Here is a 22673-nt window from a genome sequence, read left to right on the forward strand (position 1 = left end):
CCCATAAATCTGAGTCTTCTGGATACGTTTTCTCCCTTTCTTCTTAATTGCTTAGGTATGTGTACGTCTGCAGTGACTCCAAATATGTGCATGTGTGCTAATTTTGGTTTCCTATTATACATCACTTCATATGGTGTCTTATTTACAATGCTGGACCAGGTTCTATTCTGTGTGTAATTTGAATAATGTAAGGCTTCTGACCAGAATTGTTTGCTTAAGCCAGCATCTTCCAATGTGCATCTAATCATGGTTTGTAATGTTGAGTTCTTCCTCTCCGCAATCCCGTTCTGGAACGCAGAAAATGGGCTAGATGTGTAATGTAACATTCCTTTGTCTTTTAACCATTGGGAGAATTCTTTAGACATGAATTCACATCCCCTATCTGTCATGATTTGTTTTATTTTGATATTGTGTTGTGTTTCTATGCGTTTGTAAAATTCCTTAAATTTTTGAAAGGTTTCATCTTTGTGTTTTAATGTATAAACAAATCCATAGCGGCTATAATCGTCTACTATTGTCAAGAAGTAACGTTTTCTATAAGTGATTGATGGAGTTAATGGACCAACTAAGTCCATGTGTACTAAATCAAAAATTTTGTTGGTTGATCTAGTAGATTTTCTTGGTCTGGGACTAGTTTTTAGTTTTGTAGATTTACATACTGAGCATTCCAAATAGTTTTCACAATTTTTTATTTTAACACCTTCTGCGTGTTCAGTCATTTTTTGTACTACAGGAAAACTGGCATGTCCTAACTTCCTATGTAAGATGTGAGCACACTCATCATGAATTGGCTTACCTATTTTTGGTTTTTTTTCATTGTGTGTATCTATGTGATCATGAGATATTTTACATTCATCATTGTCACTGTTGCTAATATTTTCATTATCTACTTCAATACAATCTTCCATATTTGAAACAATGTTATGCAACCATTTTTCCTTTGTTATCAGATAAGGTAGGCCTCCTTTAATCATCACAGTGCCTATATTTATTTTATTCTTCTCCAAAGTCGCTTTTCCTTTAGAAAAAACAATGTTAATGTCAGAATCTCTACTTAGTTTTATGGCACTTAGTATGTTATGAGGTATTTCAGGTATTAACAATACCCCCTCTATTTTTCCTAGACCAGGCAGGGTTACATTCCCTCTACCTAATACTTGAACCTTTTCTTGGTTAGCTACCTTTATTATAAATTTATCTTCTATAAATGAAGACAATATATTTTTGTTATTAGTGGTGTGATTAGTTGCTCCAGAATCAATAAGCCAATTATTGTTCTCATTTTGCTGTATGTTAGTGTTGTCTTGTTTATTTAATCCATTTAGTGAACCAGATTTTCTATCTTTTGAATTATCTCTGCCCCCTCTATTCTCTTTGTAATTTGGTGGGCTTCTATATCTATGTCTATCTATGGAAGACTGTCTATAATTGTATTTGTTTCTATATTCTGACCTATGTCTTTCTTTTGAAATCTTGGGGTAATCTCTCCTATTGTGTTCCCTGGATCCACAGTTATGACATTTAAATGTTTCATTATATTTTTCTTGGAAAGCTACTTTCCTATATGGTTTGTGTTCTATGTGATTGTTAGAACGATTCCTTCTTGAATTGTCTTCTGCTATTAATTTATTGGATAGACTTTCTATGGATAAGTATCCTAGATTGATTGTGTCTAAATGTGTTATATAATTGTCCCATGATGGATCAAGTGAGTTGATAATAACACTTTTCATTGTTTGGTCTGAAATCACCTCCCCCCTCAAATGCAGCTCAGCTCTTATTTTGTTTAAAGATATTAAGTGCTCACTTATGGAAACCCCTGGTTTTATCCTAGATGAAAAGAAATCTTTAGACATCCTTGTGGTGGTAGCTACACTGTCACTGTGAAACAAATTAAACATGCATTGAATAATTTCTGAAACAGTCAGATTTGGCTTAATGCTGTGATACATTGCAGGAGACACACTAGATATTAATAAGAAAAATGCTCTATGGTGTAAACAATCTATTTTTAGAGTCCAAGGTCTTTTTGGGGGACTAGTGATAAAAAATAGTAAGTTTTCCTTCATAAAGACAACCTGGAGCTGTTGATACCATTCTTGCAAATTAATGCCATCTACCCTTAGCTTTGGGAAGTCACTGGGTAAATTTCCGACATTATTAGGTCCATTACTTACAACCTGAGGTAGTCCGTGGTCTTGTAACTGCAGAAAGTTACAAAACGGCATGGGGATGCTCGCAACGAGCCTGCACGGTCTCCTCGCCAGTTCATGTCTTCCCGGGCCGTCTGCGTAGTCTTGCGCATGCGCGTTGTCCATTTCTTCCTTGGAGTCGTCGTGAAAGGTTCTCCTCACTGCAGCTCGCTCGTTCCGTTCCTCCTCAGATGAATCGGTCTCTGGTTCGATTTTGGGAGTCCTGACGACGGCGGCTGTTCTTCCTTTTCTTCTGAGGGCGTTGGTGCTTGCTTCGGTCTGTGGCGTGGGGCGGTATCGGCAGGGCTCTCTGGGTTCGGGCGTCGGCGCTCTCGTAGTCAGGATGGGAGCGGGCAGGTCTTGAGGCATTGGCTTGCTCGCTCACTTCTTCGTTAGCTTTTTAGTAATTTTTAGTTTTGGCCCAAATGCAGCAAAAAGCGTTTTCATTGCTGATTTTATTTGGTAGTTTGTTGAATCACCTTCACTTTCTGATTCTGATTCTTCTGAGGAGTTTGAATCTTCTTTTTCATTTTCGTTGTCTGATAACGTTTTTCGCGCCAGAAATTTTGAATTGAGCTTTTTGATTGGCTCTGCTTCGCTCACCTTGGAGGCCTGTTGAAACCAAGATGGCTGCCATTCAAAATTTCGCGCTGGATCACCGTTTTTCTTCTTCACGATATTTTTTTCTGCAGTCATATCACTCACTATTTTTGGGTCTTTAGACTTTTCATTAGTGATGTTTTTCTCTCTCGCTGCTCCGCTGTTCTTCAGCATATCTTGGAGGTTCGCGATGAGGCTTTCATCGTTCTTCTGGCTCTTTAATAGTTTTAATATTTCTGACCTGAGTTCGTTATTCTCTATTTCGATTTCCTCCTGGTCATCATTTTCATCTATAATTTCTTCGTCTTCAGTGGTGTATTCTTCGGATTCTCTCGAAATTGCGTTTGTGGATTCGTTGGTTATTTCTTGTTCTGTTTCCATTTCTTTGCTGTATGCCCTGGTGTTGGGCCTATCTTTCTTAGACATTTTTAAGTTTTTATTGAGTCAATTAACCATCCTCTGCTACCAGCTTGTTGCAATATTTTCAGGATCAGACTCAATAAGATTAGTGAGAGTTAGAGGTTTGAATATATTTTCTTTTATTTACAACAGGCATTCTATATTCACTGAATATTCACAGATAGAAGCGAGGAAAAGGATGCAGACAGCTCCTTATATATACAATGGGAGGAGCTAGATGTGGGAGTGGTGAATTATGAATACATTAAGGAGTGAAGAATAAATTAACCCCTGATACCCCGTTCATATACTATTTACACATTGGAGAATAAGGCATTTACATCTGACAAAGTCTTTATGCTTCCTTTGTCTGAAATCTTAATTTCTGTTATCATACATCCATTTTTATAATTTTATACATTGCCAGATAATATTCCTTGCAGATAATTATGATTATTATTAGTGTATGGTGTTGTCACATTAACTAGGAGACCACAATGTAGTAGTAACTACTACAATGAGTAGTAGTTTGGTTGCCAATTTACTACCTCTGTTGTAGGACACACTTGCATGCTCCTGAGGTATGCCTCAGGAGGGCAAACTGGCTTCACACAAGAAAGAAAGTGACTCTTCCTGCAGCAGCATCCTAGGCCCCCCTCCATTCCCTTGAGCTGTCTCACAAATGGGCACCTCAATCAGAAAGGTTCAGATCCAGGAGGAATGTAACTGCCTGCACAGAGAACCAACTTGTCTCCCTGCTGAAGTGGTATCTATTTATCTACTTGCATAGAGTATGCTTTCAAACTGTTAGATAGACAGAAGCAGAGACGATTGATGGGAGTTCACCCCATCACATAGTGCTAGAACTCAAACCGGTGGAGCAGAGACCATTTCCAGCATAATGATTTTAAGAGAATCGGTCAATCAGTTAGTTGTAGTATTCTAGAGAGCAAGACACCATCATATTTCCACTTTCAGGGCTTCCACTTTGATAACTCACATGTTAAATGCTAGATCACCTGTCAGATACATTTGCCATCATCCATCCTTCCTCAAGGGGGACTTGTCCCTGACCTTATCTCTGTCCTTATTTGCTGTTAAACACACCCTGTACACTAACAAAAATAGTTTCAGAGGAGGTTAGTTATGCTGGTGGCAGTAGCCTTCTGGTCACTCAGACTCCTTTTACCTCCAAGTTATTGTCAGATCAATCTGATTCTACTTCAGTGATTATATGTACTACTGTCTGTACAATATGCCTCAATTGTTCTTCAAGTAGATCTTAGACATTTCATATTGGTCAATAAATTGTATCCATGCCTAATTTTTATATGTACCTTTATTGATGATTGACTTTTAAATATTATTTGCAATCATTAGCATGTCTGTTAGTAATGTAGAAAACCAGCTATTGTAATTGAGCCTTTTAAGTTATATAATTCCTTTACACACTATTATATTTTATACTATACCATTCTAGTTTCTATAGTTACAATGTCAATATTAGACATAGCATTAGGCACAAGAAATCAGAAACCAAGGTCGTTCAAATAAGTTCAAGTTTAATCAATGCTAGCTCAATACAAAAATCTGAATTTTTAACAGTCAAAGCAAATTGGCGGTAAATAAGAGTCAGTGGAATTCAAGGAGAGCTTGAGAAATAATAATAGCAGGAACATGCTACATCTATTTAAGCAAGGGCCAGGTTATCCTATTGAAGTTTTCCTGTGACAGTCTTGTCAGTCAAATATATATTTTTTAATTTAAGCAATCAGTTTGGTCATGCCAAACCATGAAAAGCATTGTTCTTAACTGTCTCTATAACTGCATGAAATGCTACCTTGATAGAGATTTGCTTTTAATTTTGTTTCTTATCTAAACTAATAAGCATTCTCCTATTCATCCTGGGCAGAAGAATATTTCCTTTCTTGATAAAATGGTTTCACTATCGTAGGCTTTGTGCTGCTTCCTGGCACATTTACCTAATTATTCAATAGTTTTACTCTTCTTGGATATATTCCAGGTTTCAAATAAGTTTATTTGCTCTATGTATCACTGAGGAAGCTTAATTATTAAATCTGACTACTCCTTCTCTAATCCAACTGACTGAGGTTTGAAGTAATATATGTGTTATGTGTGTTTTATACTGCTGAAATTAAAATAGTACGTTCTGCGGAATTTCTATTATTTCAAATGAATTTGTGTAGCTTTCTTCAACACCCCAGTATGTCAGTTTTGTTTAGAAGTAACAAACCATGTACATGGTTTTTATTTTCTAATAGTTGGTTACAGTTTGTGGGGAAAGGCAGAATGGGCCTATCAGATTTTCAATAAAGTGGCATCATTTTTTCAACATTTTTGGATTCTAAAAATCCTCTGTTGACTGATTCTGACTAAAGCTGACATTTCTCTCACTTTAAGTATCAAACTTCCTTTGACATCAACAAGTCTGCATTTGTGTGTTGTATCTGTGTACCTCTGGGTACATGTGTCATATGAATAGGCGAACTCCATAAATGTAATCCAGGTGTAGAATTAGCTTGAATTGAGGAGATGATTGATAGACAGAAGAGAGTTTTACATCTACATAGTCCCACGTCATTTTGAGTTAAAATAACATCTGTCAAGTGGTACCAGTTAGTGGTAGTAAAATGCATGTCTCGGCTAGAAAAGAATCTAGTAGGCAAGAATAATGCTTTACCACCTTGCACAGTTGATTGACATACTAATGAGATGGTGCAAATTACTCATACTCTTGGTAATTTAAGCTTGTTTTTTTATTTTGTCCCTTCCCATAAAATAACTGACTCTTAGTCTTAAAGCCAAGTGATTGTTCTGTATCTACACAATTTCATCTCTGACGTGAGAATGCCTGGCTTCTAGCCTCAGTCTCACAATCACCTCAAGTAAACCGTGTGGTTTGAATACTGAAGGGAGTAATCATCTGCTCTTCCTCCTGCAGAAAGTTTTCAGATGAGCCCTCAATATGAGGCTGCTCTAGGAACTCAACCTTTCTCCATTCTGCTTTTTAGCATTGTGGTCACATTGGATGAGGAAGGGTTGAAATAAGAAGAAAGAGTAGGTGAATAAGCCAATCCCCATTCCCTTTGATGTTGTCAGCCCTGATTGTACCATGATATGTATTTTTATTTTTTTAAAAAAATACATTTAAAAAAGCAGGAAAAAAGTGTCAGCTTCCTACCTACTTTTTGCAGCAACTGGACAATCATCAAAGCCAATCAGTTCTCCCTTGACTCATTTTTTTCTGATATAGTAATCTATTTGCCCTCAAGAAGTGGCAAACTATTTATATAGCCCAAAGATACTTCTAGGGCGGTGTTTCCCAACCTTGGCAATTATAAGACGGGTGGACTTCGACTCTCAGAATTCCCCAGCCAAATTAAAGTTGCCAGGTTTGAGCCAAAGGTGCTTTTTCAAGAGACAACTGGATTTTCTGTTTTTTCTTTGAAAACATTTCGCTTCTCATCCAAGAAGCTTCTTCAGCTCTGACTGGATGGTGGGGGATGGAAAGATTTATAGTCCTGTCAGAAAAAAACCAGAAAATCCCATTGCCTCTTGAAAAAGTACCTTTGGGACAACCACGATCTGGATGACTGAGAATTTCTATAGACATTTTGCCAAGGTTGGGAAACACTGCTGTAGAGTATCCTAAAAAAAGTAGGAGTAACTGAAAATGAAGTAAATGAAAATATTAGCAGTACTGTAATATGGCAGTATGCAAGTTTTCTATAAGCAAATATCTTTTAAAATTTTGAAGACCTGAATTCCGCCCCCCTCCCCCATTCCCTCCCTCCCTAAAATATCCTCCTCCAAATCTGCTATGGAAGAAAAGTTCCTTTAGATAAACTCAGCGTTCTGCCTGTGGAGCTAAGACCCAGCATTTTAGCTATGCTCTGGAACTGAATGGGGTTGTAGCTGGAGTTGCTGGGGTCAGAATGGAGCCGGAAATTGACCATAAGCAGAGCTGTGGAGCCTGGAGCTGTTTAATTGCTGCTGCTCTCCCTGCATTTTAGAATATTAATGCAAAATGCAGCATGTAGTTCATTTCATATTGGTAAATCCTTTTGGGGTCTTTATGATCCTGTAACACCAGTTAGACAAGATTAATCTTATTACAGTACCATTTTACAGATTACAGATTACATTTACCAGATTACATTTTCCCCTCCTACTTGAAAGATGAAGCCTAGTAAAACAGCTGAAGAAACAGCAGACATTTGAACTTATTTTGGAACAGTTCTGGTGCCAGAGCAGGAATTCCTGGAGCCTCTGGAACTGGAGCTGAGCATTTTTTGTTTTGTTTTTTTGGCTCCAGACTGGAGTCAGAGTTGGACTGCTGGAGTCACTCCTGAGCCAGAGTTGATATATCTAAGATACTGCAATTATGGGCTTGCTTATTTGTAGAATGACTACCATGCTGGGTGTGGCCAGTTGCAAACTATAAGGCTAACTGGTAATGTGGTTCCACAGCCCACTCCCACCCTTTGCCTCCCCTGCTTTCTACCATATTGTCTTTTTTTCTGGGCAAGTGGCCACACTGCCCAACAAACCCCTGGATTGCAGCTTCTCTCCATTTCTACCTTCTAAGGTAGCTGATAGTGCTTATGCTTGCACCCAAAGGTCTCCTTTAAACATGGTAATACTAGATGCTGTCACTTTACACTTCATCTTTATTTAAAAGGCTCTAAATGAAGTTTGGTGGGGCAAAATGTCCCTGTTGACAGTGTGTCAGAAAACACTGTATAATATTAGCCCCCAGACAGTATTGCTGGGTGAGAACAGAATAGAGCCTGCTTCTGCCAAGCTCTGTGTTTGAAACAAACCGTGCAGGTTTTGTGTTATGAGGAAACCACAGAAACTGCTGTATGTTAACAAGAGTCACTAAGTCTGTAGGAAACTTTCAGATTGATTAACTTGGGTTTTTTATTGGAATCGGAAGCAAAAGACACATTGAGGGTTGAGCAAATTCAGAATTTGTTTTCCATTATTGAAAACTGAGCTAAATTACCCAATTTTTTCACAGGTCCCTTATTCTTATTTTCTCTGTTTTTCCCTCTCCCATTTTTTATTCTGATGGTTTAGGCTGAGTGAAAAATTATACAACAGAACCACTCTGGTTTGTCAGAGTTACAGAGAGAAAGAACTTAAGTTGCTGCAAGCATCTCCCCAGTGCTGAAGCAAGATTGGCTTAAAGGGAAAGGTAACCTATTCTAAACATACTATATATATCGAATTGCATTTATTACCAATGTTTGACTGCTGAGGTTTTGTAATTTCACAATACTTCTTTTTTTTTTAAAGAAAGTACTTTAAAAGGCCACACAGTGAAAACTGATGAAACAAACAGGAAACATTGAAATAAATGGCACTGTGTGATCAATAAAAAACTCCAAAGCTATTTGCTAATTAGAACAGTTCCAATTCATGTCACTTTGCTATGTGATTCTGCACAAAACCTCTCCATTTAAATGGGCACTCCTAAAAATTCATACCCGCAACATTTCCAAACTTCCATCTTATTATGTGCAGATATATAGGTGTCGAGTATGACAACTATTATGTGAGTTAATTACTGCCTGGAGTGCAATAAGAAACCAATAAAGTGTTAAGCTTTCTAATAAAATCCAGCTCAACTGTTCTTGATAGGAGTGGTTTTTCTATTTTCAGGATGGCCTCTCAATAATAAGACTCAATAATAGGAAATTCCAGGAAATTGAAGTTTCCCCCACTGGGTTTCGATTATAATTTGCTGACATGATGTCTAAAGCCAGTTACTTTTTAAATGATTTAATAAATAATAACTTGTTTAAATAAATTTGAGTAAGATAATCTCAGTTTGTATATCTGCAGTCATATAACGTCACAATATACTTACTCTTTTAAGGCTGAGAACCTTAAAAGCAAGTCCAATTGTTAGCAAAAGACTGTAGGATAGAAGTTATACACTTATTTTATGAGCATTGATTACTTTTAATCTTTTGTCAATCTTAGTGTGCCATCTAGTGTATGATGGGTCCCTTTGATGGGGGGAGGGGGGAAGGAAGGACAAGCATCATTGGGTGATGGATGTTATGAAGAGATGAGAGAGTAGGTAGTGGTGATGGAGGACATAGGGCGATTGGTGAAAGACCAGGAGTGGATTGTTCTTAGGGAAGGCAGCCTTGATGCTTGGTATCAATGCTGCATTCCAGGTCCTGGTGAGGACTATTTTAGGCATCTGTCAGATGTCAGTTGAATTTGTTCAGATTCTGGCTATGCAGGTCTTATGGAACTGACTGAGGAACGTCTTGCTTAGTTATCTGGAGAGAGTTACAGCCTGTTAGTCCTGAGGAACAGGACAGGATCTTAGGGCTTTGAGTCCAGTCACCTGTGTTTTAGATCCATGTCCTCCATGATGATATTTATGTATCTCTGCCCCAAATTATGCGATTAAGATTCTTCCTACTGACTGGAGACTGAGGATCTGGGTGAGAAAGCACAGACTTTTGATACAATCCTAGCTAGACTGTGTGGCTGTGGGTTTTGGCGGCTTACCATTATTAACTTTGGATGGGGCAATACTCCCCCAGATTTGATGTACAAGTTAGCAGTCCATCTGAACTCGTAGCTACTGATCGAGATCAGGTGGTAATCATGGCCAGGATTTGCACAAATCCCACTTGTGCACTAGTTGCACCTATTCCTGGAGACATATGCCTTAGTCGTTTCCTGGTTAGACTACACAGGGCCATCCTTGAAAAGCATTTTGAAGCTATAACTGGTTCAGAATGTATCAGCACATATTCAGTTTTGAGTGCACCATGGTACCCTCATGTAACACTGTAGCTCTGGGTGCCATTAAAAATTATGGTTGTCATCTGAGGCAGTGGTGAAATCCAAATTTTTTTACTACCGGTTCTGTGGACGTGGCTTAGTGGGCGTGGTGTGGCTTGGTGAGCATGGCTTGATGGGCGTGGCAGGGGAAGGATACTGCAAAATCTCCATTCCCACCCCACTTTGGGGCCAGCCAGAGGTGGTATTTGCCAGTTCTCCAAACTGCTCAAAATTTCTGCTACCGGTTCTCCATAATCTGTCAGAACCTGCTGGATTTCACACCTGATCGGAGGCCCAGAATAGCATAGAGCAAGGATATGTTAGAACTAAAAGTATCCAATTATTTCATTCATCCCAATTATATCTGGCACAGCAGGCACCCTTGAAATCCCTTCTGTAAAACCATGTTGCTAGAGCAGGGGTGTCAAACTCAAGGCCCACGGGGCCGCCCTGGAAACAGCAAAGGACTGGCCCACAGTGCCTCTGCCAGCGAAAATGAAGCTCAGGCCCTACTGAGTTTCATTTTCACTGGCAGAGGGTTGCAGGATGCCATCATGGCCAAAAATGGAGATCACAAGGGTTTCCCGAGCTCTATTTTCGCTGGCAGAAGGTTTGCAGGAGGCTGTCAGGGCTGAAAATGTTGTTTGGGAGCCCGTTTTTGCTGGCAGAGCACTTGGACCACCACTGGTGCCAACACGAATGACGTTGAGCTGGCCACGCTTCCTGGCCACATCCCCCCCAAACACAACCCTGTTGCGGCTCTCAATGAAATCAAATTTGACACCCCTGTGCTAGAGGAACTAAGAACAGTAAATTCTGTGGCAGCCTCCTCCATGAGATTTGGACAGTCCAGTCAGTCTTTTGGAAAGCTTTGGAGACTATGCTTTCTTCTCAGACAGGGGTGTTAGGATGTTAGTGGACCCCAGTATGTGTGTCCTATTCTGAGTCAAGATACAGTTTCGTGAGGAATCTTGGTTGAAGTTGTGTTGTGTTGTAATGTGCTTTGCTAGCTACCCAAGTTAAGGTGTAAAATCATATAACTTAAATAGTACCAATTTGCATTTTAAATTCTTTATTGTTGCTCTAGAGTAAATATTTTTTATGGCTAAAACATTGACATTTCGATAACATTGATAATCTAAGACCAGTTTACAGACCTTTCATATGCCAGTAGCTCTTAATACAATTTATTTATAAAATGGTTGTGTGAAAACTTACAGTAGGGGCGACAGGGGTTGAAAAAGATGTGGAAGTAGCCATGACATTTAACATGTTGAACATATAGCTTATAGTTCTGGTATTATTAACATTCAGAGAAATGTCTTGGCCTGTTGTATTACGTGTGAAAGATGGGTGAACTGCAGCCATCTTTTTTTACCCTAATTCCATAAAAAATAGCAGGAGGGAAGATGTTCAGCCATAAAAAGAAAAAAGGGTTGAATTAGGAAATTTGAAAAAAAATATATATAATTCATTACATGGAGTAGAAGCCTTGGGGGGGGGGGTTGCTTATTGTTAAGCATGGACTGATTTCACAAGTGTCCTTCAGTTTCCATGCTAAAAGTATTCTCCTAATTCAGATTTTGGGAAAGGAGACAAACGTTAATAGAAAAACCTTAATGTTTCTTATAGTAATAATTCAATGGGGCAATTTTTAACATTATTTCTATTTTCATATCATGGGAAAATTAATTTCAATATTTCCCCCAGTTTTACATTGTTTTGCCTGAGCATTTAGCAGTTAGGTTTGCAGGGCAGTTTAAACCTGAAATGGAGATGGACTGTGATTTCACCATATGACAAGCAATTCACAGGAATGGAATCCTGAAGATGATTTAGGACTTGCAAAAGGACAGTGGGGTCCAGCTCAGTTACCTTTACTAGCACCTTTACTTAGAGGTAAGCCTTATTGACTTTTGGATTCCATCCCTCCCTCAAATATAATACGTTTTAATAGTTCAAAACAGACTATCTTCATTCATCCAACTTTAGGTCCTGGGTTTTGTTTTCTTTCAGTAGATCAAAACATTTGTTGATTTGGATGACAATAATTGCATCAGCCATTAAACTCTCTGTAAGGTATAAAGGTAGAGAAATGTAAGATAGTCAACTATTAATTGTGTAATAAACTGGGACTTTCAAATCTCACACATTATTTATAGCAAGGCACTGTAAGAATCACAGTCCATGACTTTTAGCTCCCTAATTTGCCCAGCAATTTAGAGCTACGTATTTAAACAATTCAGTGGATATAAACTTTGATCGGTCAGCAAATGCTTTTCCAGCGATGCTGCAGAGGCTAGCTGCAAGAGGAACATTGATACATTCAAAAATTAAAAATTCAATGTGAACTTTTGTCCTTTACAAGAAGAGTACAGTGCATTAACCAAAACAGCATTAAGAAAAATTAATTCCCATGCAAAATCTCCTTCCACTATGAAAAGTTTATGGCACATCTGAAAAGTGCTCACAAACATCACCCATCCAAACAGTACACACGCCAGTTAAATTTAACATCTGTTTATGTTGGATAACCTGCGTCTATTAAAAAATTGATGACATGCAAGTTCTATCAATTCAAGTCCACCAAACAACTTTTCTTGCACAGAGAAAATGACAACTACAACCACAAAATACCATCGTACAAAGTTATACATGTATAACAGTGCAATTGCAGAGATTGTGAAAAATGTCCAGTACAAGAGGGAAATGCACTTAACAACCAAGACCCTGAGCTCAGATTTACAGGGTGGGATTTTGCTTCTCCCTGACACATCAAAGTATTTTTTGCCTTCATAGAACTGGCGCAGCCGTTCTTCTTTTTCTTCCCAGCGCTTCTGACACCAAAGTTGCAAGTCTTCCCGAGAGGCTGGCAGGGATTCTACAGAGTATCTGCAGACGTGAAAATGAATTTCCTTGGGAAAATTTCCACATAGAAGATGTTTCTCAGTTTGTGGAATGTTTTGAGGATATGCCACTGTTATGTCATGAATAGCATCAAGGTTATTACCTAGGAAGAAATACAATTATAATTATTATAATTATAAAACCATCCTCTCCTCCTCCCCTCTCTCTGGCAAACATACCTAACATTCCTGCCTCCTATTTTCCCCACAGCCACCACACTATGAGATGGATTGAGATGAGAGAGAGAGTGACGAGCCCAAAGTCACCCAGCCAGCTTTCATATACAGTATCTGTAAGGTTCCAGATGGACAGAAAAATGTTGCTGAAGGCTGCCTAGTTTGTAGCAGAAATTTGATCTAGTAGCTTAAAGATGTGCTAAATCAGGAAGGTTAATTAGATTTTTCAATGTAGGACTGGCAGATTCAAATATTTCCAGAAAACTCCTTAGTAAGGCATGACAGATAATGCTAGGAGCACAGGAGAACAATCACCTAAATTGCACAACTTCATTCCGCTAGCGGGTCTAGGACAACTTGCTGCAGCCATCTCATCATGGCCATCTTGCTGTGGCCAACTTGCCATGGCCAACCCGGCGTAACCATCTTTAACCATGGTAAAGGTTTAATTTGCTGTTTAAGAACTGTGGTTTTTCATCCTACAGATACTTAATTTATTGAATTTAATTTTTTTTGTATCTATTTTCTTCTGCATTTATAAATGAAATAAATTAAATTATTAATAAAGTTGATTTATTTAATTAACATAACTAAATACTATTACAACAGTTTTTTTAAAGACAACATAGTAACATTAGGAGTGCCCATTTTTAAAAACTCAGTTTTCTGCTACTTCAAATAAGTATGTTTTTGTTTGCTAAAATTTTAAAAAATTATTGGTTTGAGCGGAATCTTGTAAGTTAAACAGTCAGCTAACAAATAAAATAATTTAAAGCTATACTGACAATATTTATTTTATTTTTTTAAAAAATGTTATCTACTGAGTTGTTCTGAAAATGTTTCTAAGTAAAAAAGCTGCACTAAATTAAGTATACCATATAAATAAACTCTTTTGAAGTGAAATTCAAAGATTGAACTTTTTTCCCAACACATGCTATAGCAGCTGGGGTTGAAAGAGTCACATATGCAAAATATATTAACTATTTTAGAGGCAAAATACTATCTTAGGCTACCTTTACAAATATGGAGAGTAATTGTTAAAAAGTGTACAGAAGAAACTTTATATGTGAGATTGCATGCAGGCCTTTGAAACACGACCCAGTTTTTATCAAAACAAACCTCCACAATTTCCACGGGATTAATCCACAGTAAAGTCACATATTGAGTTACAAGAATATTTTAAAGGAATAAATGGAGATGTCTGAGAATAGCAGGTTTCTGCTTTGCCAAGTGGTACTTTAGATTCAGTTCAACCTGCTATTCAAAACATCAAGTACAAGAATTCAGCTGGTACATCAATTACAACCTATCTGGACCAGTAAGCCTTAGAAAAGTGATTATTATCCTTACCATTCATGTTTTGTCTCCTGCAATGTGCTCAGCATGGGTATACTTTGGGTCAGAAATTATAGCTGGTGCAAAAGTGAGTGGCCAGATTGTAGAACAAAGCCTATTCTTTTATTTTTTTAAAAATTTTATTGATTTTCTATTAAATACATTTCTTAGTGCTTAATAAACATCGTGTTGTCTGGGTATATAATATGCTTAACAATACAAATTACATTCTTAATCTCCACCCTTTTTTTCCCAGCCATTGGTAAAATAAATTCCATGTTTCATAATATTCTACATCCTCTTTCTGCTTAATTTTCAATGTCAATCTATCCATTTCTGCACAATCTAGCATCTTCTTGACTATTTCTTCATCTCGTGGTATATCTTCATTTTTTCCAATGTTGTGCAAAAATAATCCTCGCTGCTGTTAAGACATGTAATATTAAATACAGACTTTTCTTATCACGTTTTTTTTCTGATATTATACCTAATAAAAGTAATTAAAGTTTAAAATTTATATCTTTTCCTATCATCTTTTCTGACCACCTGTGTATCTTTGCCCTTTTTTTTTTTGCTTTGACAAGCAAAAAAACCCCCCCAAAAAAACAAAAACAAAGCCTATTGTGAGTGTTCTACACCAGTGTTTCTCAACCTTGGCCGCTGGACGATGTGTGGACTTCAACTCCCAGAATTCCCCAGCCAGCTGGCTGGGGAATTCTGGGAGTTGAAGTCCACACATCGTCCAGCGGCCAAGGTTGAGAAACACTGTTCTACACTGTCTACCTGTTGGCTTCCAGGCCCCAAAGTGCTGGGAAGGGGAGGTGTGTTTACGCAAAACTTAACTCAATCTTTGGCCAATGACATGAGGACAACCCATTCAATGGACTCTCTTAGCAGCGCAAGGGAGAAACGTCTCTTCTCCTTTTCAGATAAGAGCAGTGGGAACCTGAAGTCAGACCTTCTTAGCAGTGACTTGAACACTAGGGTCCCCAGGGCGGTAGCAGCTCTAACTCCCCTTTCATTCTGGGTGGTCCTTAAAATCATTTCATTTTGGGAAGCTTGAAGCTCATAAAAGGACTATGGACAGACACGGATTACTTTATGTTAATTTGTTTATTTTACACCAGGTAACTTGTGTCCTGCTGGGTCATTGTTTCAGAAAAATTTCCTTACCTAAACATAGAAACAGAATGACTGGGGTGGGGGGTGGGGGTGGGGGTGGGGGTAGGAACTGTGGGAGCAAGAGCGACTTCTGGCTTCCTACTGGCTTCCCCATTGAGTTTCCGTGTGGGAATTTGGCAGGAAGCATCGGAAATCTCTCTCTCTCCCTCTGCCTGCTTTCTTCCCACTACTTTTCCCTTTCTAGCAGGTAGGTAAGTGATGAAAAATTGCAAGACTGGCTGGGAAACAGAACAGTGAAAATGAAGATCATGTGACCGCAGCAGCAGCTAGTAGGACTGAAGCAGCCACAATCTCCCCAAATTTCATTTCCTCGGGAGTCACAGGTCCAGGATTGTGGATACATTTGATATGTTAGCCCATTTGAAATACCTTGGTTCAAAAAATGTTGCACTTTTGTGGCAGTGTCACCCAGCTAAAGGTCATGATAAGAAGAGTTTTAATAGTATATTAAAGGGATGCAGTGGCTCAGTGGCTAAGACACTGAGCTTGTCAGTTGAAAGATCGGCAGTTCAGCGGTTCAAATCCCTAGTGCCGCATAATGGGGTGAGCTCCCGTTACTTGTCCCAGCTTCTGCCAACCTAGCAGTTCGAAAGCACGTAAAAAAATGCAAGTACAAAAATAGGGACCACCTTTGGTGGGAAGGTAATAACGTTCCGTGCGCCTTTGGCGTTTAGTCATGCCAGCCACATGACTACAGAGTCGTCTTCGGACAGCGCTGGCTCTTCGGCTTTGAAACAGAGATGAGCACCGCCCCCTAGAGTTGGGAATGACTAGCACATATGTGTGAGGGGAACATTTACCTAATAGTATATAGATTGCATTCTCTTTCTTTAAATATTTTTTAAATAAATAGCTATTACTGCCAGCAAACAAGTGATAACTGTTATACTTAAAAAGATGTGAAAATCTGCTGTTTAGATTATTTGTTATAAAAACCTGAAGAACCAATTTCAACAAAAATAATAATGCAAATTATGTGTAAAATGAGATAGTTGTTTTCCTTTCAATAAAATCTCTAGATAAAATAGTATTGCCAGATGTTTCATCAAGATCTAGATTTCTGAATTTTTCAACAGTCTTTTAATTCAGCCACTATGGAATGCCTGTAGTTTCTTCCTGATCTTTACAACTAGGTTTTAAGCATCATCAACAATCCTTTGAATAGCTTTAAAGTGAAAAACTGAAAGGCTACATGATATATTTACATATTCATTAATGTGACAATGAAATTAGATGTAGTAAGATAGCTAATGGGTTTTTTATTCAAGTTTACTGTGAATGCCATAGCTATTATTAATAATCAAATTCTAAAGAACAAAGTAAACATTCCATAAACCAATGGGGTCTTAGACAACAATACACCAGGATTCTCTTTTGCTACCAGAGTTGGTAGTCCTATCCATCATAGAGTGATTTATGACTTGGGGGGGGAGGGTCATTTCCTGCTGGATCAGCAGACAGAAGACATAATGAAGTTGGTGCAGGAGTTGTAACCCTACTTGGGCAGGAGGACTTAGCTACAATAAGGTATGCCTTCATTATCTGGCTGGACTACCATACTACTATATTTGGGTGCTCCTTAAAAACAACTAGGAAACTACAGTGGTGTGGTGCGCACAAATTGTGGTGGTGCGCACAATTTATGGATCCTATGGGAGTATGTAACATGGATTTCATGCCAACCTTGGTTGTAGATTTGTTTCTGGGTAGAATTTAAGGTGCTGGTTTAAACCAATATACATCTTTATGACTTGGAACCTGAGTATCTGCAGGACAATTTATTCTAAACAGTACTAGTCTGACTAATCAGATCAAATAGGGAGAAATTGTTAGTGATTTCCCATTTTCAGGAGCTTGAACCAAGAAGCAAGGAGGTGCTGCTTCTCAATGGCAGTGATGAAGCTGCAGAAGAACTTTCTTTCTTTCTTTCTTTCTTTCTTTCTTTCTTTCTTTCTTTCTTTCTTTCTTTCTTTCTTTTCTTTCTTTCTTCTCTCTCTCTCCCCCTTCCCTCCTTTCTTTTTCTTTCTCATTCATTCCAAACATTTATATAATTGCCCATTTTACAACAAATTCTGGACAGCTCCCAATCAAAAATTAAAACAACATAAAAACTATATTAAAGCTATGAAAACCAAACACATTAAAAACAAAAACCTGTTCCAAGTTAAGCATCCAATATGCTATCATCTTGTCTTATTCCAGGTCTTCAGTGCTTTATGGAAAGCTAGGAGGCTAAAGGCCTAATGAACTTCAAGGGGAATATTGTTCCATAGGGCAGGGGTTGCCATAGATCCTCTCTTTGTTGGTATTTGGAACTTTAAAGAGTGTTATGGCTCTGCAGCTGCATTTTTTTCCCTACAGTGTGAAGCTTAGCCCAGCCCATCCCAGCCGAGTAGCATGGCACAAAGGGACTTTTTTTTTTTTTTTTGACACACTGAGGTTCTGAGGTTGCTTTCAGCCTTGCACCACAAAATCCAGCCAGGCTGTCTGGTCAGCAGTTGGAGCAAGAGGTTGGTGAAGGTCAGCTGGCAGAACATATGGCATAACATAACATTAGCTCCATCATACAGCCATTGTTGTTACTTCATGAATCCTTTGATTCAGGCATAGGGCATAAGGCACAGGGCCTGATAGCCTTTATGATATGAAATGGCTGATCAGAATGCAGCTTGTATAAACTCTGAAAGTGACAGGGATTTAAATTCACGAGAAGATGGGGAAGAAGAAAAGAGCTTATAGCTGCTAACTGGCTGGCACTAAAACAGTTTCTGCCATATCAAAATGAACAAGTGGACAAATCTTATTAAGTTCAATTAACCCAGTACTCTGGGAGCCTCCTTAATCTGAAAAGGATTTAATGAAAAGTCTCAGCTTCAATAAACACTCTTTAATTATGAGTAATATTTATTCACAAAGAATTTGTTTCAGGATTAACCTGAGACCTGTAGGAAACCAAATATATCAATATAATAATGGAATGCCTAGTTAGAAAATAATTGATTCCTAACTGTAATATACTGCTTTGTTGTACGCATAATTGTTTAGTACAATTGCTTTTAAGTTGTTGCATCTAGCAATAAAAATGCAACTCCGTAAAAGAGAGAAAGGATTGGAATTAGCATTATCTCTTACTGAAAATCTTTGGCTAAGTCAGATATTTCTCCTTGCTTAAAAGGTACAGTCTTTGGTTAACGGCAGTAATTGGGAGTGGAATTTCAAAGCAATGCGGTCAGAAGTGCAATGTCACATGACCACATCATTCAGTGACAGAAATCCAGGTAGTCCTCGTTGTCGTTAACCAAACCTCACTGGTTATTCGGTGAGGACACAAGCCAAGCCAAGCTTGCAGTTCCAAGCCTTGATAAAGTAAGGGATTGCCTCTTTTGCCTCCTCTTGGAACTTCCCCACCTGTTTATTTCTCCCTATCTCAGCACTTTTGCCCCCCCCAACCTCTTGCCCTGCCTGCCGCTGCCATGCCCGATACTGTGTGCCACCAATGTACCAGCTGTGGCTTTCTTTCATTCTGGTGCAGCCAGAGCTTCTCTCACGCCCTGCCCAGGGCCTCCATTCGCATGCCAGTCAGGCCTTCTGCTCATGTCCCACCCAGATCCTTCTTTCACTTCTTTTAGAGATAGCTGACAGTTTATATGCTGAATTTGGCTTGAAAAGCAATTGTATCAGCCCCAAATGTTTCACAAGATATGTTTGCTCACAGCTGCATTCTTAAATAGCATCTTAATATTTTTTTTAAAAAAACTATACTTAATCTTACAAAACTCAAAATGTGTACGTATTGTGATGTCTGAGGTGAACTGTGCATTATTGTATAGTTTACCCTTAATTGTAGCTAGAATTGGATCTCTCAAGCTATATTTCTATGCACTTTCCTAAGAGTAATCCTTAGCAAACACAGAGGTTGTCCATCATAAGACAACTGTGTAGTTATGAAGTCAATTCTGCAATAGCTAATTGATCTCTTAAGGTTTGCTTGTTTCCATCAGACTGGTATCAACCTGTTAGCAAAGCAGATAAATTTAAAGTAGGCATTAAATATGAGGTAGCTAAATTTAATTTCAAATTCAAAGATATTTTATAAAAAACTTTATTGAGAGACTCTGTTAGAAAAGCTTTTAGGCATAAAAGACTTATTCCTTTGTAACTTTCATAGAAAGCTATTATAGTCATCTTTTTATATAATTTCATTCATTTATTTCACAAATAAATAATAATTTATGTAATTTCAAAAGGTACTTAAAGTTACGCAATTGAAGTTCCTATCCTATATCAAATATATACTGTATATTCCTATATGTGGTGTAAAAAAGGGAGGTGCATATAAGCGTGTCTAGAGAATCAGAATAGAGCTGGAAGGGACCATGGAGGTCTTCTAGTCCAGCCCCTGCTCAAGCAGGAGGAGATCCTATACCATTTCAGACAAGTGACTGCCCAGTCTCTTCTTAAAAACCTCCAGTGATGAAACACCCACAACGTCTGAAGGCAAGCTGTTCCACTGTTAGGAAGTTTCTTCTCAATTTCAGGTTGCTTCTCTCGATTAGTTTCCATCCATTGTTTCTTGTCTGTGTATCTGTCTGTCAATTCTATCTATTTATCCATAGCTATGCACTAAAAGACACATTCATGGCTTGAGTTGTGTAAAGGATAAGTGCTTACATCGTTAGTGTATTTTTACAGATGACAAAGAACAGCATTTAGAATTACCTATTTATAGTAAATGACCTTTTAGACAATATTCAATGTGAAACAAAATTGATCAGATTGTAGGTCAGACTCAAAAATAACCCAATTTTTAAATGTAATGTTAAAATGTCAAATATATCTATTGTTTAAAGTACCTAAGAGTGTCCCAGATTAAGTAACAGTCTTCTATTTAAAACATTTTAAATGGAAGATTACTACTTGGGGGAGTGGATGGGGAGGATGAGAAGGAGTTAAAGAGTTTTTTAATATTTAAAATGCAGAAAAAGTTTATTTTAAAAATTTACACTAGAATTCTTATGTTCCCTATGCTTAAATAAGGGTGCATCAAAACACTGATTTTCCAGAAAAGTATCTTGTAGTTTTATATGATCTAAAATTGCCTTTCATAATTTAGGTCGAGGGCATCACTGCATCAGTATAATAGTTTGTTAACCACTGATCTCTATAACATATGGGACAAGATTCCAGTTCTCTAAGGTTGATAATCAGGGGTCTCCACCTCCTTTTGACAAAAGGGAGGACAATATTTAAGAACATTTTTAGATAAAAAATGACTGGAGGGAGCCAAATATTGGATAGTATGGAAATAAGTGACAAGGGGAAGCTTTTCTTCTTTTTTCAACATTCTAGGACCAGCAGCCATCCAAATAAAACTGACTAAAAGAAATATGTCTGAATTGTTATTTTCTTGCAGCCCCAGTAGGGAAAATACAAAAAAAAAAAAACCAAGAAAAGAATCATCTACACTCTACAACATAGAGTGTAGCAACTGTATGTAGGACAAATAGGAAGAAGACTAGCAGAATGCATCCATGAACTCCAGCTAGCAACCAGAAGACATGACAAAACAACTCCTTAATTTCAGAACACATGGACAAACACAAACACAGTTTCAATGGGAAATTGAGCATCCTAGATCATGCCAAGTCCAAAAACACCAGAGAATCCCTGGAAGCCCAGCATTCGGCCATCAACAGGCACATAGAGATAAACAACATCTACATACCATTCAAAAGAGACAATCAAAACTCCACAAAGGAAACAAAAGGACTAAATACTGCCAGTAATCAACACTCATATGAGCAGTAATTAACACTAGACCAACAATCAAGAAGTAAACAGTACTCTAATCAAGGAACTACCAAGATCACTCTGACCAATGCTGACAGGGCGAGCCATTAGTATATAGTAGCAATAGCCCTTAAGATTTATATACCACTTTGTAATGCTTCTACAGTTCTCGCTAAACATTTTTCAGAGTCAGCATATTGCCCCTAGCAATCTGGGTCCTCATTTTACCAACCTCTGAAGGATGGAAGGCTGAGTCAACCTTGAACTAGTCAGGATCTCACAGAGAAGCGTTAGTAGTCTTGCAGGTTTAGTGTTAATTTTGTGTTGGAGGCAGCACTCCTCCAGATATTAATTGCAGTGGAACAATGTCAGAAGTGTTTTGTTTCCATGTCTTGCTTGTGATCACCATAGAGGCATCTGTTGACCACTATGAAATATAAAATATTGAATTAATATGGTTGATCAGGGCCAGGTTCTTCAGGGTTATTCCTATATTTCTCAAATTCTTATCTTTCTGTAATGTGTTGGGCCAGAAAGCTATAGAGGAATGAAAAGAACATTAGAAATTGTGACAGGAAGGTTGTGCACAACTGTAAACACTTATTTTGCTTTCCCCACAATAATACTTTGGCAATGAAATAGATACAGAGAAGGCTGGAGTTTTGTATAGCCTACTGATTTGGGAACAATTTTTATTTAATAATTTTATAAGTAAAGTCAGATATATTAATTAGCTATCGGAATTATTTTTATTTATTTTATACAATTTATAGATTGTCTGGCTTCCAAGACTGGTTTTCAAATTAGAATTACAGTAATGAACATTCTCTAATAAATCAAGTAGTATTATTAATAACATATACTGTCTAGACTCTTTCAATCAGACTTTTGGAATAAAAATAGTTAATATGGGTTTTTAAAATTATTATTCTAGTTCAGTGATCCATGGCCTTCTTTTGTGATCACATCAAAATAATAAAAGAAAACAGATATTTTGTTAATTATTAATACAGGAGCCTCATTAGGTCCTTTTAAAGGGCTTCCTGTTTCAAGGATTATATATATTTGTCTAATGTCTTCAATGTCCTTCCAGAGTGCTAAAAAAAGAAACAGTAAAACAAAGCAATAAAAAGAAATATGGAGTAGTGATTTATTTAGTACAGGAGAGGGTTGGGGGAAAGTAGCAGAAAGTGTCCTGCAGCAGCACGTTTTACAAAAGGAATTAAAGCCATGAAATTAACATTTTAATGAAGCAGAG

General features: G+C 37.8%; 1 protein-coding gene across 6 annotated transcripts in view; it reads right to left on the bottom strand.

Annotated features, from left to right (window-relative positions):
- Positions 1-11101: 11101 nt before the first annotated feature.
- The window catches only part of LCLAT1 (lysocardiolipin acyltransferase 1), a 77337-nt gene continuing 65765 nt past the window's right edge, over positions 11102-22673 (bottom strand). For all 6 annotated transcript variants that reach the window (XM_070932430.1, XM_070932431.1, XM_070932433.1 and 3 more), the window contains one exon: positions 11102-13035. In XM_070932430.1, the coding sequence (XP_070788531.1) occupies positions 12536-13035 (500 nt within the window). In that variant the 3' untranslated portion in view covers positions 11102-12535. The remainder of the gene's footprint in view (positions 13036-22673) is intronic.

This window comes from Pituophis catenifer, unplaced genomic scaffold (genome assembly GCF_029215685.1).
Source record: "Pituophis catenifer annectens isolate HBS135680 unplaced genomic scaffold, rPitCat1.0.hap2 SCAF_1, whole genome shotgun sequence".
Taxonomy (NCBI): domain Eukaryota; kingdom Metazoa; phylum Chordata; class Lepidosauria; order Squamata; family Colubridae; genus Pituophis; species Pituophis catenifer.